Source organism: Suncus etruscus, chromosome 14 (genome assembly GCF_024139225.1).
Source record: "Suncus etruscus isolate mSunEtr1 chromosome 14, mSunEtr1.pri.cur, whole genome shotgun sequence".
Lineage (NCBI taxonomy): Eukaryota > Metazoa > Chordata > Mammalia > Eulipotyphla > Soricidae > Suncus > Suncus etruscus.
In genome coordinates, this window is record NC_064861.1 from 61,748,960 (window position 1) to 61,764,158 (window position 15,199).

At 52.0% G+C, this 15,199-nt stretch overlaps 1 protein-coding gene across 3 annotated transcripts in view; it reads left to right on the forward strand.

The window, feature by feature from the left end:
* The first annotated feature begins 1,253 nt into the window (after positions 1 to 1,253).
* Positions 1,254 to 15,199, forward strand: part of SLC9A5 (solute carrier family 9 member A5) — a 25,521-nt gene continuing 11,575 nt past the window's right edge. For 2 of the 3 annotated variants that reach the window (XM_049786342.1, XM_049786343.1), the window contains exons 1-12: positions 1,254 to 1,485; positions 6,345 to 6,647; positions 9,475 to 9,638; positions 9,731 to 9,809; positions 10,073 to 10,250; positions 10,907 to 11,127; positions 11,370 to 11,572; positions 11,800 to 11,889; positions 11,984 to 12,054; positions 12,702 to 12,831; positions 14,226 to 14,314; positions 14,460 to 14,586. In XM_049786342.1, coding sequence (XP_049642299.1) covers positions 1,293 to 1,485; positions 6,345 to 6,647; positions 9,475 to 9,638; positions 9,731 to 9,809; positions 10,073 to 10,250; positions 10,907 to 11,127; positions 11,370 to 11,572; positions 11,800 to 11,889; positions 11,984 to 12,054; positions 12,702 to 12,831; positions 14,226 to 14,314; positions 14,460 to 14,586 — 1,848 coding nt within the window. In that variant the 5' untranslated portion in view covers positions 1,254 to 1,292. Of the gene's footprint in view, positions 1,486 to 6,344; positions 6,648 to 9,474; positions 9,639 to 9,730; positions 9,810 to 10,072; positions 10,251 to 10,906; positions 11,128 to 11,369; positions 11,573 to 11,799; positions 11,890 to 11,983; positions 12,055 to 12,701; positions 12,832 to 14,225; positions 14,315 to 14,459; positions 14,587 to 15,199 lie in introns of those variants that run through there. The other variant, XM_049786344.1, reaches the window with a different exon arrangement.

Sequence of the window (15,199 nt, forward strand, 5' to 3'; positions counted from 1 at the left end):
TCGTTCCTGCCCTGGCAGGGTTGGGGAACCATATGGGATTCCGGGATTCGAACCACCGTCCTTCTGCATGCAAGGCAAACGTCTTGCCTCCATGCTATTCCTCCGGCCCTACTGTGATTTATTTTTTTAGCCATACCCAGCAGCATTCAGGGCTCACTCCTAGCAGTACTCAGGAGACCATAAAGTGCGGATATTGGACCAGAACTTCCCACATGCAAACAAAAAAGCAAGTGCTCCAGCTCTATTTCCACCCCCAGTCTTATTTTTTAATTTTTCAATATTATTATTTATTATTATTTTTATTATTTTTAATTTAATGAAATATTGGGGGGGGTGTCACACTCAGAGGGGCTCAGGGAAACCCTTAGAGCTAGGGGTTATGTAATGTCTACTCCAGCCCTTTCACCCATTTTCCTATCTCCGGACAAATGCCCATTAGGTTTTGGAGAAGGAGTCGGGTGGATTCCCTCTGACACTGAAGGGTTTTTGATAAGATAGTTTTTTTTCCCCCCACAGTTTAGAGAAAGAGAATTCCCTTCATTTTCATGGAAAAGGTAAGGAATTCCCTGTAGTTGGAAAGAAAGGGATGCCAGGTGCTCTTCGGTTTTGGAGAAGAGGAGCAACGTCCTCTTCGGCCTGGAATGACCCGGGCCCCAGCGAGCTGTCGGGCACATTGGGGTCAGCGCTGTCCATCACGGCTCCCGGAGAGCGCCCCAGTGCGCGTGCGCAGCTCTGGTCTCGGCGGGGGCCCAGCTGGGGGTCCGAGCGCTCGCGGGCGGTTCGGGAGGCGGCGGCAGCACAGTGCCCCCTGCCTGGCGATACTGGGCAGCGCCGGGGCCAGGGGTGTTCGTACCTGGGCTTGGCCGCGCTCCAGATGTGCAGGAGCAGAGGGCCGACCACCCTCTTTCCAGATTCCTCATCTGGTGACGCCCGCTCCTAGGTGGGGGGACACGGCGGTGGCCCTGGAGGGCTGCGGCCATTCACCGGCTTTGGATTCGGGTCCCCCGCAGCGTCCCCCGCAGGAGTAGATTGCAGGACTGGGGGGGTTTGGGTGATGAGCTTTGCTGCACCCGGGAATCTCCAGCGCTGAGCCTGGTTCAGAGGGATGTGCACGGGTGCAGGTTAGCACGCCCGGAGCGGGGTCGCGATCCCGACCTGGCAGAGGGGGTGTCGGAGCGGGGATTGGGGGGAGTGCTTCCCACGTGCCTGTGACGCGGGGGCGGCCGTTGGGCGGCGGCGCAGGCGACGCGGGGCCGGCGGCCGTGCGGTGCTCGGCTCGGCAGGCGGCAAGGATGCTGCGCGCCGCGCTGCCTCTTCTCGGGCTGCCCCTGGCCGGGGCAGAAGCCACCGAGCAGCAACCCCAGGAGCCGGGGTCGCCTGGAGAGCCTCCCCCCGGCTTGGCGCTCTTCCGCTGGCAGTGGCACGAAGTGGAGGCGCCCTACCTGGTAGCCCTGTGGATCCTGGTGGCCAGCCTGGCCAAAATCGGTGAGTGCGTGTGTGCGGTGTGTGCGTGAGCGCTAGGCCGGCGGCCCAGGCAGGGGAGCGCCCCGAATCTTCAGTTCCCAGCTTCTGGCCAGGGTACCCTGACTTTGTTTGCCATTGCACAAATCCCAGCTCTGCCTAGTGCCCGTGCCCTCTTGGGTGGTGGATGTCTCCTCTCGTAGGCACTCCGAGAATTCACCTTTTTTCCAAAGGCTGCTGGATCTTTCTAATTCCGTCCCTAGAATCCTTTTGCCCTCTCTGCACTCCCACCTCCTGCCTTGCGATAAATTCTTTGGGGTCTGGCTCTCCACCAATCCCTCTCCCCTTCCTGGAATCTTCTGCCAGAGGTGAGAATGTGTAGGGTAATTGAAAGGATGGGGAGATAGAGAAGACTCTAAGAGGCCTCCTTGGTGACCACCAGCCAAGTTGTCTATAAGGATATTAAATCACTTTTTTTGCTTCCAGTTGCTGCCCTTCTTGTGCCTAGGAGTAAGCTTAAAACGCTGCATGCCTCCCACTTCAGGGTGTCAGAAACTTACAGTAACTGGGATTTACTAAATGCTTCCTTACAGTAGCAAGATGCTTTCAGCCGGACCACTTTCAGCATTCAGCCTGCACATGGCTGGGCTGGTGACTGGTTTCCTGCTGCCGCCCCGCTGCCTCCAGCCCCCGTTTCCGTGCACAGGTTTCCCTGCTCTCTTGAGCAGTGGTCCCTCCTCCCTCCCAGGACCCTCCTCCTCCTCTGTGTTGTGTAGGCTCTGCTGTGGGGGGGTGACTAATTATAGCAGAGCGTTGCTACTCATTCCCGTCTATGCTGGCACAGCCTGTACTCCGTCTCACCGTCGTCTTGTGGGAACTACACAGCCTAGAATTTGTCCTCCCCGTTAGTCTCCCCCCTCCCCACTGCTGGGGCCCATGGTGACTGGGCAGGAACAGAACTCTCCATGCCACGGTGACAGCTCATTAATAATAGAAAATGGGACTCAAAATGCCTGTGGGGATCCTCCTTGTGCAGGAGTTCTGGCTTTTGTCTGGATTGCAGTGCTAGGGCAGATAATGGCTCTGGGGAAGGAACTCTGAAAGAGGGTTGAGGTGCCCCCAAGGTAAGGATGAAGGTGGGGACGTCTGTGACAGAGCTAACCTGAGTGCCAGGTGGGTGGACCTTTAGATTTGGAAGCCTAGAATTGAGCTTGCAGTGGGGAATCTTTTCTTATTAGGGCCTTTGACAATGATAAGCTTTCCCCCTAAATCATAGTGGTTTCCCTAGCTAGATAACACCTTCTGCAGGGGTGAAGAAAAGAGAGCTGCCTCTCAACTTTTTATTTTATTTTATTTTTTTGGTTTTTGGGCCACACCCGGTGTTGCTCAGGGGTTCCTCCTGGATGTCTGCTCAGAAATAGTTCCCGGCAGGCACGGGGGACCATATGGGATACCGGGATTTGAACCAACCACCTTTGGTCCTGGATTGGCTACTTGCAAGGCAAGCACCGCTATGCTATCTCTCCGTGCCCTACCTCTCAACTTAAACAACAAAATATCTATACACACACACACACACACACACACACACACACACACACACACATGTTATTTATAATATAGCAGGGACATGGCCTGGGTAGGCTGTTCAGTGGTCCAGCTCCTGTCCCCATGTGTGAGGTGACTAGGCCTAACTCCCAATATTACTATCCCCACATAATTGTGAGCAAGCCTAGCACTGCTGTTGGGATCTCCAGCACAATAGAGTATGTGTGAGCACTGCAACCAAGTATATAATCCCAGGACATAGTGACAGCCACAAAAAGGGGAGAGGGAGGGAGGGAGACAATGACAAACCCATAAGTAGTAGAGGAGAAAGTAGAAATACTACCTGGCTTGCTCTTCAAACCTTGAACACCTGTCTCCTCACTTGTCTCTATGCTTCTTTGTTTCTTTCCACTCTGGAGTAGCCTGCATTTTCTTTATTTCTTTTTTTTTTGGGGGGGGGGGTCCACACCCGGCAGTGCTCAGGGGTTACTCCTGGCTCTATGCTCAGAAATCACCCCGGCAGGCACAGGAGACCATATGGGATGCCAGGATTCAAACCATCGTCCTTCTGTACAAAAGGCAAACGCCTTACCGGCCTGTAGCCTGCATTTTCTCTCAAAGCTTCTCCCTCTCTATCCCATCACATCGTTCTAAGTAAGTTTAATTAAAGCAAGCTTTCATGCTTGGGCTGGAGAGATAGCAAAGCTGCCTTGCATACAGCTGATTCAGACAGACGGTGGTTCAAATCCTGGTATTCCATATGGTCCTCCGTGCCTGCCAGGGGGGATTTCTGAGTGCAGAGCCAGGAATAATCCTTGAGCGCTGCTGGGTGAAAGGAATAGGTTCACTCAGGGTCTCATAGGGAAAGCCAATGAGTTTCTTTTAGGGGACAGAGGCAAAAATGGCAGCACTGCCTAAACCCTTTCCTGACTGCTCTTCTTAGGCACATGCTGTCATTTTCCCCACTAGGTTTGATTGACCTTTGCTGAAAATATAGTCTGATGTCCTGCTAGGCCATTCACATTCCTTTGGCTTGCCTTGATGGTGAAAATGTTGCCTATATTATAGGAGAAGGTGAATCTTAAGTAACTTAAATAGTTAGCTTGAGGGGCCAGAGAGATAGCATGGCGATAGGGCGTTTGCCTTACATGCAGAAGGTCAGTGGTTCTAATCCCAGCATCCTATATGGTCCCCCAAGCCTGTCAGGAGTGATTTCTGAGCATAGAGCCAGTAGTGACCCCAGAGCACTGCCGGGTGAGACTCCCCCCAAAAACAGTTAGCTCGAGATCGCACAAAAAGTGAGGGGTATAAGAAGCAGGAGATGTTCTGACTATTAAACATCATGCTTTTCATTTTCTTTTTTTTTTTTTTTACTTCGGGGTTAATAACTGAAGGTATTCAGGTCTCAATTTTGGCATGTGCACAGAGATTATTCCTCAAGGTACTCAGGAATTTATAAGGTGCTAGGGATTGAACCCAGGTTGACTACAAGTGCAAGAACCTTATCCATTTGACTATCTCTTTGGCTTTCCCTTAGGCTTTCTGAAGGGCTAAGGCCTCAGTGAACCACAGAATGGAAAGCATATTTGGGCTGGAGGGCTAGAGATAAGCCTCCTTGAAGACAAACTCTATGATCTAGTAATAGGTAAAGTTCATTAGGTGCTGATTTTAAAGCACTATGCTAAGTGCTTTTGAGATTATTTTATTTAAACTTACAATAATCTTATTGGTTCATCATGTTGTTTTCCTTTTTTTGGATTTTGGGCCACACCCAGTGGTGCTCAGGACTTATTTTCATTATGATTTATGCTTTGTTTTGTTTTGGGGCCACACCCTTCTAAGGATTTACTCCTTCTGTGCTCAAAGGTCACATCTAGAGAGCTCGGAGAACCACATGGGATGTTGGGTATCAAACCTGGGTTGGCTGTGTATAAGGCAGCCTTACCCACTCTACTATCCATCCAGCCCCTCATGGATTTTACTCCTGTGTCATGATTGAGAAAACTGAAAATCAGAGAGCTGAAGTTATTTGCTCCAAAGTCACAGAATCTAGAGGAATTAGATTTCTGAACTCAAAGGCCCTGAGTTCTTCAGCTTTGTTATGCTTAAGTATGCCCAGTAGCATTTGCCACAGTTCAGATAATATCCATGGATAAGGAAGATCAGAAAGGGGGCCCGGAGAGATAGCACAGCGGTGTTTGCCTTGCAAGCAGCCGATCCAGGACCAAAGGTGGTTGGTTCGAATCCCGGTGTCCCATATGGTCCCCCGTGCCTGCCAGGAGCTATTTCTGAGCAGACAGCCAGGAGTAACCCCTGAGCACTGCCGGGTGTGGCCCAAAAACCAAAAAAAAAAAAAAAAAAAAAAGAAAGGTGAAATTTGGGTCAGAGATATATTACAGTGGGTAAGGTGCTTCCTGGCATGTAGTCAACTTGATCTGGTTCCCCCCAAATCTGGTGCCCTGAGCAGTATTAGCAGTGATCCATGAGTACAGAACCAGAAGTAATCCCTGAGCACAGTCTCACCCCCCAAAAAAAAGAAAGGTGAAGTCTTTTGAGGATGAGTATAAACAGGTAGGGCATTACCCAAAATGGAAAAACAAGCACAGGGAGACAGACAACTCACTTGTATAGTGGGGCATTTTGTTTATCTAAGACCAGAGGTTCCCTAAACTTCTTGGTCTACTCTCCCTTTTTCAGAAAAAAAAAATCACTTAAACCCCCTAGAAATATGTCTTTTGTTTCGGTTTTTTTTTTGTTTGTTTGTTTTTGGTTTTTGGGTCACACCTGGCAGCGCTCAGGGGTTACTCCTGGCTCTATGCTCAGAAATTGCTCCTGGCAGACTCGGGGACCATATGGGATGCCGGAATTCAAACCAATGACCTTCTGCATGAAAGGCAAACGCCTTACCTCCATGCTATCTCTCTGGCTCCCCCTTTTTTTTGAGGGGGGGCACATCTGGCGATGCTCCTAGCTCTGTGCTCAGAAATTTCTCCTGGCAGGCTTGGGGGACCATATAGGATACTGAACCTGGTTCAGTCATGTGCTAGACAACTGCTCTACCCACTGTGGTATCGCTCTGGCCCCAAAATCTATCTGTTTTAAGTGAATAATGAAAAAGCATTGTCCCCCGTTGCTCCAGCACCCCCAGGTGATAGTATCATCCACTTTGGAAAACTTTGAAACTGGCCATTCTAGGAGTTTTGCATTCTTTTTTCTTGACCCCAGAGTGAAAACTTATGGAGACAGAGGGGTTTTAGGCCAATGTGTAGGTGTGTGTGTATACCGCTTTGTTCTGCATGCAACTGTGTTCCCTCCTGCTCTCTTCTGCCTTGTAGTGTTCCACTTATCTCGGAAGGTGACATCTCTGGTCCCTGAGAGCTGCCTGCTGATTTTGCTGGGCCTGGTGCTGGGGGGCATCGTCTTGGCTGTGGCAAAGAAAGCTGAGTATCAGCTGGAACCGGGCACCTTCTTCCTTTTCCTGCTGCCTCCCATTGTGTTGGACTCAGGCTATTTCATGCCTAGCCGACTGTTTTTTGACAACTTGGGTGCCATCCTGACCTATGCCGTGGTAGGCACACTCTGGAATGCCTTCACAACTGGCGTCGCCCTCTGGGGCCTGCAGCAGGCTGGATTTGTGGGTGAGTGACCCTAACACCAGAGCTGGCAGAGGAAGACTGTGTCAGACTCAGACCCCAGATCCCTTCCCAAGAGTGGTAGCATTGCCACAGTCTGAGCACTTCTAGGCCCCCGCCCCAGAGAACCAGGCAGTGGTCCAGATGGGCCTGTGGCCTTTATTCAGGTCCCTACCAGTCAAGTCTGGGCTTCTGCAGCCAGCAGCAGAATAGGGGCTGGCTCCTGGCTGTGTGTGGACTGCCAAGGCTGGGAAAACCGCCCTTACACTGCTGTCTCCTGCTCCTGTGCCCAATGCCCACACTACCACTGCCAGCTCTGCTTCCCAGAGATCCAGCTCATGTTCCTCAGAGGGGCATCATCCTGGTACTACCTGAGCCATAATCAGAGTAGTTTTCTGCCTTTAGAGTTCATTTTATTTATTAGTATTATTTTTGTGATGTAAGGGATCCATCCAACATAGGGCCTCACACTTGTACCTCACAGGTACTCTACTGCTAAGTTACATCCCCATCCCTTCCCTCCCTTCCTCTCTCCCTGCCTTCCTCTCTTCCTTCTTTATGTCCTTCCTCCCTCTCTCCTTTTTTCTTCCCTCTTTCCCTCATTTCTTCCTTCATTCCTTTATTCCTCCCTCTTTTCCTCCTTCCTTGTTTTCCTCCGTCCTTGTTCCCTTCTTCCATCCCTCTTTCCTTTTTCTTACATTCCTTTCTAGCTCTTTATTTTTCATTTTATTTTATTTTCATTCTCTCTCCATCTTCCTTCCTTTGTTTGGGTCACACCCAGCAGTGCTCAAAGTTTAATCCTAGCTATATGCTCAGAAATTGCTCCAGGCAGGCTCAGGGGACCATTTGGGATACTGGGTAAATGCCCTACCTGCTGTGCTATAGCTCTAATCTCCCTTCCTTCCTTCCTTCCTTCCTTCCTTCCTTCCTTCCTTCCTTCCTTCCTTCCTTCCTTCCTTCCTTCCTTCCTTCCTTCCTTCCTTCCTTCCTTCCTTCCCATTCCTTGACATCTGGGTAAATGCCCTACCTGCTGTGCTATAGTTCTAATCTCCCTTCCTTCCTTCCTTCCTTCCTTCCTTCCTTCCTTCCTTCCTTCCTTCCTTCCTTCCTTCCTTCCTTCCTTCCTTCCTTCCTTCCTTCCTTCCTTCCTTCCTTCCTTCCTTCCTTCCTTCCCATTCCTTGACATCTGTGGCCTGTGTCCCACCACTCAGCCTTTGTTCAGACATGAACAAATACATACTACTGGGCTATAGATAAAGTACAGGGTTAAAGCACTTGCTTTGCATATGGCTAACTTTAGTTCCATCTCCCTTACCATGATGGTTTACATAACACCACTAGGAGGGATCCCTAAGCAGAGAAAAGGAGCAGCTCCTGAGTATTACTGGCTGTGCCCCCCACCCTCCAAATTCCCTTCCTATACATTTACATCCATTCAATGCAGAGCCCAATGCTGAGTGTTCAATGCCCACTTCTTTAGAATAGCTCTGCATGTGTCCCAGTTAGTGGGGAAGGGAGGAGACATTCTGATAGTGCTGTTGGAACCAAGATGGCAGGAGAGGTCTGTTTTACTGAGCTCTTTGCTTTCTGAATGCCCAGTCCTGCTCCTTCTTCATTACCCCCATCTCCTCCTAATCCGCTTAACCCTGCATGGTGATTATTTGCGTTTCTTCCATGGTGCCAGGGGAGGTGTGCCATCTCTACTGGGGGATGCCAAGCAGGTTTTTCTGCTGGGGTGGGACTCTTTGGGGGCAGAAAAGGAAGGATGGATATCAGCTCATCTTCATCAAGCCTGATGCCAGCCAATCTTTATTGGTATTAGGCCCTGGTATACAGAAAGACCTTTCGGAGTTAGGTCCTGTTACATCCCCATATCTGCACGGGTAGCAGAGGCTTGCAGCTAAGCCTGGTAGTGCTCTTACCCTCTTCAGCTCTCACAGACAAAGCCCCCACCCTCTTCCTGCCACTGAGAACTGTGAGTGTCACATCTAGGCTGATAACTGCAGCTGCAGGAGAAAACGCGCCTTTGTTCTGCTCCTTAATAAAGGCGGGCAGCAGGCACTCCCCACCGGCTGGTGCTTAACCCATGGGGGCTGCAGACTGGACTCATTGCCGCCCCAGCTTCCCAGTGCTTCAGAGCTGTCTTAACCCACTCTTGGATTGATTATTTTTTTCTTTCTTTTGTTTTGGGGCCACATCCAGCCATGCTCAGAGCTGACTCCTGACTCTGCTTAGGGGTCATTTCTATTGCTGCTCAGGGGACCATACAGGGTTCTAGGAACCAGACCCAGGTCACATGCATGCAAAGCCAATGCCCTGCCCATTGTAACTTTTCTCTCACCCTTCCCGGGTTGATTTTTGCTGCCATTTTGTGAGGTAGATAAATGAGGTGGCCTGTCTAAAGGAGTCTTTTAGTTTGATTTTTTTTTTTTTTTTTTTTGGTTCACACTCGGCAGTGCTCAGGGGTTACTTTTGGCTCTGTGCTCAGAAATTGCTCCTGGCAGGCTCGAGGGACCAGATGGGATGCTGCGAATCAAACCCAGGTCCATCCTGGGTCTGCAGTGTGCAAGGCAAACACCCTACCACAGTGCTATCTCTCTGGCCCCTAAAGGAGTCATTTTGACAATGACAGAGCCCACAACCTAGTGCTGCTAAGTGGCCATGTCAGACCTTCTGCCCAACTCTCCTGACCTACAGGCCAGCACTCTCCTCCCTCTCATATCCACTCAGGGACCTTGGTTTGAAGAGTGGGGCAGAGTCTGGGTCCTAGACTCTGATAAGTTTGATAAGATGCCACCTCTCAATGGGGGCTGTCCCATCTGCTTCTCATAAGCCCCCAGAGTGCAGGCGGGCTTGCTGGACTTCTTGCTCTTCGGGAGTCTAATCTCTGCCGTGGACCCAGTCGCCGTGTTGGCTGTCTTTGAGGAGGTACATGTCAATGAGACGCTCTTCATCATTGTCTTCGGCGAGTCTCTGCTCAACGATGCAGTCACCGTGGTGAGACGCTTCATTCCCTTTCCTAGAGCTCCTGTCTTTCCTGGATGTGGCCCATTGCCTTCTTCCCTGCTGACTCCCCTTTTCTCACTCAGGTGCTATACAAGGTCTGCAACTCATTTGTGGAGATGGGCTCTTCCAACGTGCAAGCCATGGACTACCTAAAAGGAGTCGGTCAGTATTTCCCCCCTCGGCTGGTGTGGGTCATCTGCCGCTCTGGGGTTGTTCCTTACATTGCACCCCCTACCACACTTCCAGAAAAGAGGTGCCCTGGACTGTCCAGGAAGGGCCTGAGAAATCAAACAGGAGGGCCTTTCCCAAGCTCCTGACCCCGTGAGCACCATGGGTCACCCCTTTGACTCCCCTCCAGGCAGCACTCTCGTCAACCCGGTGGGGTCCAGGCCAGGGCTCACGCTGACCTCCCCACTCCTCCCCAGCCTCCCTGTTTGTGGTCAGTCTGGGCGGGGCAGCTGTGGGCTTAGTCTTTGCCTTCCTCCTGGCTCTGACCACACGCTTCACCAAGCGGGTCCGCATCATCGAGCCGCTGCTGGTCTTCCTCCTCGCCTACGCAGCCTACCTCACTGCTGAGATGGCCTCGCTCTCCGCCATTCTTGCGTGAGTCTCGGTGGGTCGTGTGGGCTGGTGGTGACAGGGAGTAGGGCCTTGGAGACAATCGTCCCTCACAGGGAGGGTGGCTGGACCCTGAGGTGTTGTGGCTCTCCCTGAGGCCCAGTGGCAGTGGGAGATAGTCACCTCAAATCCTGTTTCAGGACTTGCCTGAGTTGGGCAGTTCCCAACTCAGTTTTCATTTGCCTGAGGGGCCCCTAGATTTTGAGCAGAACAAAAAAATAGACCATAAGTCGTAGTGCTGAGGCTCAGTGGGCTCCAAAGAGGGTATCAGAGGGCATCCAGTCAGAGCATGTTCCTCCTCAGCCCTCTCCAGGAGGCCAGCTCCAGGAGCTCTCCTGGATCTCCGTGTTTCTAGAGACTTCAGTTGTGAGGCTGATTATCTGGTTTGGGTCCATACTTGCTTGTGTTCAGGGTTTGCTCCTGGCGCTGTGCTCATGCATCATTTCTGCTAGGTCTCTGGGGGAACGATCTGGGATGCTGGAGATCAAACCCTGGTCAGCTATGTGGAAGGCAAACATTACCCACTGTTTTGTTGTTTTGGCCCAAGACTGACTGAAGGGCACTGCCCCCTCTTGCGGCATACTCAGCGCCCTGGGCCTGCACCCTCTCCTCATGGGCCCGTTTCTCCCTAACTCTTCTAGGGTGACTATGTGTGGCCTGGGCTGTAAGAAGTATGTGGAGGCCAACATCTCCCACAAGTCCCGCACAGCTGTCAAATACACCATGAAGACACTGGCAAGCTGTGCCGAGACCGTCATCTTTATGCTGCTCGGCATCTCGGCTGTGGACTCTTCCAAGTGGGCCTGGGACTCTGGGCTGGTGCTAGGCACCCTCTTCTTCATCCTGTTCTTCCGAGCCCTCGGTACTGTCGGCATCCTCTGCTCTCCCGCTTTCCTTCCTGCCCTGCCCCCCTGCAGCTCATCCCCCATTGAGTGCACCTCCTTGTCAAGTCCTCAGCAACCACCCTCTGACCCCCAAAACCTCCCCATTGCTGCTCACCCCACCTGGCCCCTGTCAGACCTGAGCCCAGCTACTTGGTACCGTCTGCTCTTAGTGTCCTCCACTCCCAACGCCCTGCTCCCACTGGCCTCCCTCCTGCTGTAGGCGTAGTCCTGCAGACGTGGGTGCTGAACCAGTTCCGGCTGGTCCCTCTGGACAAGATTGACCAGGTGGTGATGTCTTATGGGGGCCTGAGGGGGGCTGTGGCCTTCGCGCTCGTCATCCTACTGGATCAGACCAAGGTCCCTGCCAAGGACTACTTTGTGGCCACCACCATCGTCGTGGTCTTCTTCACAGTCATTGTGCAGGTGGGAGAGCCCACAAGGCTGAGGGGAGAGGGGCTACAGGCCTGGGAGAGTCTGGGAGCACTGCGGGGGGGGGGGGATGAAGGGATAGGCTGGGACCTGAAGCATCAGATGTAGCATGAGGTGAGGTAGAGGAGGTAGAGGAGCTGCTGAGCCTAAATCTCATGATGAGCAAAAAAGGCAGGTGGGAGGCAGGAAGCAGGTGGGACTCACCCACTGCCTGTCTATAGGGCTTGACCATCAAACCTCTGGTCAAGTGGCTGAAGGTGAAGAGGAGTGATCACCACAAACCCACCCTGAACCAGGAGCTGCATGAGCACGTGGGTACCCACACTTCGGCCTGCCACCTGGCCCACTCGCCCTCCTATTCTGAGCAGAGTCCTGATCCAGTCCCCCCTCCCCGCCCCCTTCTAGACCTTTGACCACATTCTGGCTGCAGTGGAGGACGTTGTGGGGCACCATGGCTACCACTACTGGAGGGACAGGTGAGGGAGCTGCCCCGGAGCTCCTTCAGCAAGCAGCTGCCCCATCAGCCAGGGCAGCCTGGGGGAGGTGACCCCTTCTGAGAAGAGACTTAGAGGGGCTACCTCTGTCTGCAGCTCTTCAGTGTCATTCCAAGCCTCAGGATCAGACCAGGCTCCCCCAGGAGGCCTGCTCAGCCCCGCTTGGTCTGTGGCCTCTGTGTACTGGGCTCTTTCCCTGCCCATTTCATGGTCCCTGAAGCAGAACTTTAGGATCCACCACAGGCCCCCCGCCCAGCCCCTTTCACATACCATTTGTGCTGCCAGCACACGCTCTCACCCTCTGTTTCTCCTGCAGATAATCTCCCCCAGAGGCGTCAAATCCTTAGAGATCCTCCCAATAGGGCAAATCCTGCCATCCTCAAATTACCCTTTCTAGTTCTTGTCATGTTTGTAATTTTACAGTTGTCTCTCAAGAGTCCATCAGTGTCAGGCTTTCCCGTAACCCTGTGCATTTACGGGGGCAGGACCTGAGATTCTCCCTGGCTGATGCTCCACCATCTGGAGTGTAGGCCAGCATTGGGGGTGTGTGGGCTCCTGTCCTATCCGAGGAAGGGCTCGATAGTGGGGCTCAGGAAGTGGTACTCAGGGTGGGCCTGGCATCCTCTTAGGTGGGAGCAGTTTGATAAGAAGTACTTGAGTCAACTGCTGATGCGACGGTCAGCCTATCGCATCCGGGACCAAATCTGGGACGTGTACTACAGGCTCAACATTCGGGATGCCATCAGCTTCGTGGACCAGGTGTGCAGCATCCACAGTGGGCAGATGGCAAGGCAGGGATTCATGCAGGGTGGCAGAAATTCTCAGTAGACTTGTGGGTCCTGTGAGGTAGCCACTGTAGGAACTGGTTGTCCAAACACCAGCATGTAGAGTCTGGGAGGCAGGATGGAGTGAGAAGTAAAAGAACTTTGTCACTGAAGTGGTTTACTTATTTATTTTTTTGAGACCATACCCTGTGATGTTCAGGGTTTGTTCCTGGCTCTTTACTCAGGGATCACTCCTGGAAGGGTTGGGTGACAATATATGGTGGTGGGGATCAAACCAGTGTTGGTTGCAAACCTAGCAAGCACCCTGCCCACTTTACTATCTCCTCTGTCCCAAGAAGGGGTTTTATTTTATTTTGGGTCACATTCAACAGTGCTCAGAAATTACTCCTGGTTCTACACTCAGGAATTACTCTCAATGGTGCTGGGGGGGGGTCATATGTGATGTCAGGAATTGAACCCTGATCAGCTATGTGCAAGGCAAATGCCCTACCCACTATAGTATCACTCTGGTTAGAAGAAGTGGTTTCTTTTTGTTTGTTTGTGTTTTGGGGTCACACCTGGTGATGCTCAGGGGTTACTCCTGGCTCTGCCTCAGAAATCGCTCCTGGCAGGCCCGGGGGACCATGTGGGATGCAGAAACTGAACTGATACCTGTCCAGGGTTGTCTGCGTGCAAGGCAAACGCCCTACTGCTGTGCTATCGCTCCAGCCCAGAAGAAGTCATTTCTTTCTCACAGACTGGTGACCTTGAGCAAGTTACTTTGCTTTTTTGGAGCCTCAGTTTCCTCACATATAAGTGTGAATAAGAATAGCATGTCACAGAGCTCTGGGGATTCAGAGCACAGTACCTTGCATGTGTAAGGTCCTGGGTTAAATCCTTGGTACCACAAAAGAAAGAAAGAAAGAGGGGCTGGAGAGATAACATGGAGGTAGGGCATATGTTTTTCATGCAGAAGGGCTGTGGTTCGAAGGCATCCCATATGGTCCCCGAGCCTGCCAGGAGCGATTTCTGAGATTAGAGTCAGGAGTAACCCCTGAGCGCGGCCAGGTGTGATCCAAAAACAAAACAAAACAAAAAACTATAAAGGAAGGAAGGAAGGAAGGAAGGAAGGAAGGAAGGAAGGAAGGAAGGAAGGAAGGAAGGAAGGAAGGAAGGGAAGAAGGAAAGGAAGGAAGGAAGGAAGGAGAGAGGGAGGGAGGGAGGGAGGAAGGAAGGAAGGAAGGAAGGAAGGAAGGAAGGAAGAAGGAAGGAAGGTGAGATGAGATACTGTTAACTATTATTATTTTATAAAAACAATAATTAACCCTGACTGTCTGCCTCCCTCCATCTGATTGCACCCCAACCCTCATCTTTGTTTTCCCTCTACAGGGAGGACATGTCTTGTCCTCCACAGGCCTCACTCTGCCTACTATGCCTTGCCGCAATTCCATAGCCGAGACCTCTGTCACCAACCTGCTGTAAGTCCTTCAGCCCCTTTCTTTCAGTCTTCTCCCCACTGGAACCTCTACATTTCTTCTGGGAAAGATTTTTGAGCTTCTGTCTGTGTCTAAGATTAGGGGTATTGAGGGGCTTCTTCCCCAGCACTTGCTCCCTCTCCTGCAGGAGGGAGAGCGGCAGCGGAGCATGTCTGGATCTGCAAGTGATAGACACTGTCCGCAGTGGCCGCGACCGCGAGGATGCTGTCATGCATCATCTGCTCTGTGGAGGCCTCTACAAACCTCGACGCAGGGTGAGCTTGGCCAGGGGGAATGTTCTGGGCACAGAGTGGGCAGAGAGGTGACTGAGGAGAACGTGGTCATAGGCCTGTGAAGAGCAAGAGATGGCTTGCTGCCCAGATGGAAGTATGGGCTTCATCTGAGGGCTAAATCTGTTAGCGGAGTACAGATCGGATTGGAGTGAGAAACTGGGAGAGCTTGGGGGGTGGGTGGGAGGGAAGGGGAGCTCTGTGGGGTGACAAATAGGACTGCCGAGGAAGCCTGTGGGAGCAACTTGGCCTCGAGAAGACAAACGTCTGTTGGAGGGGACTTGGCTTAGGTCCTGACGCTCTGGGGCTGAGGGAATCTTGCTACCCCACAAGGGGGCAGCAAGCCATTATCTTGATTCGTTCTGAAAAGGGCAACTGGTTCTTTCCATTCCAGCAGTTTTTAATGAGGCTGTTTCTGCTGTTGAGACAGAATTGACTCCTTTTAACTTGCTCCCATGGGCCCCCATTTGACTTTGAGGTTCTGCAGAATCAGGTTTCAAAGGGTTGGCGGCAGCTCCCGTCCTCACAGGCCTTGGTCCCTTCGGGCCAGCATCTCTAGTCCCTGGGGTCTTCTGTCACAGGAAGTGAAGCCCACAAT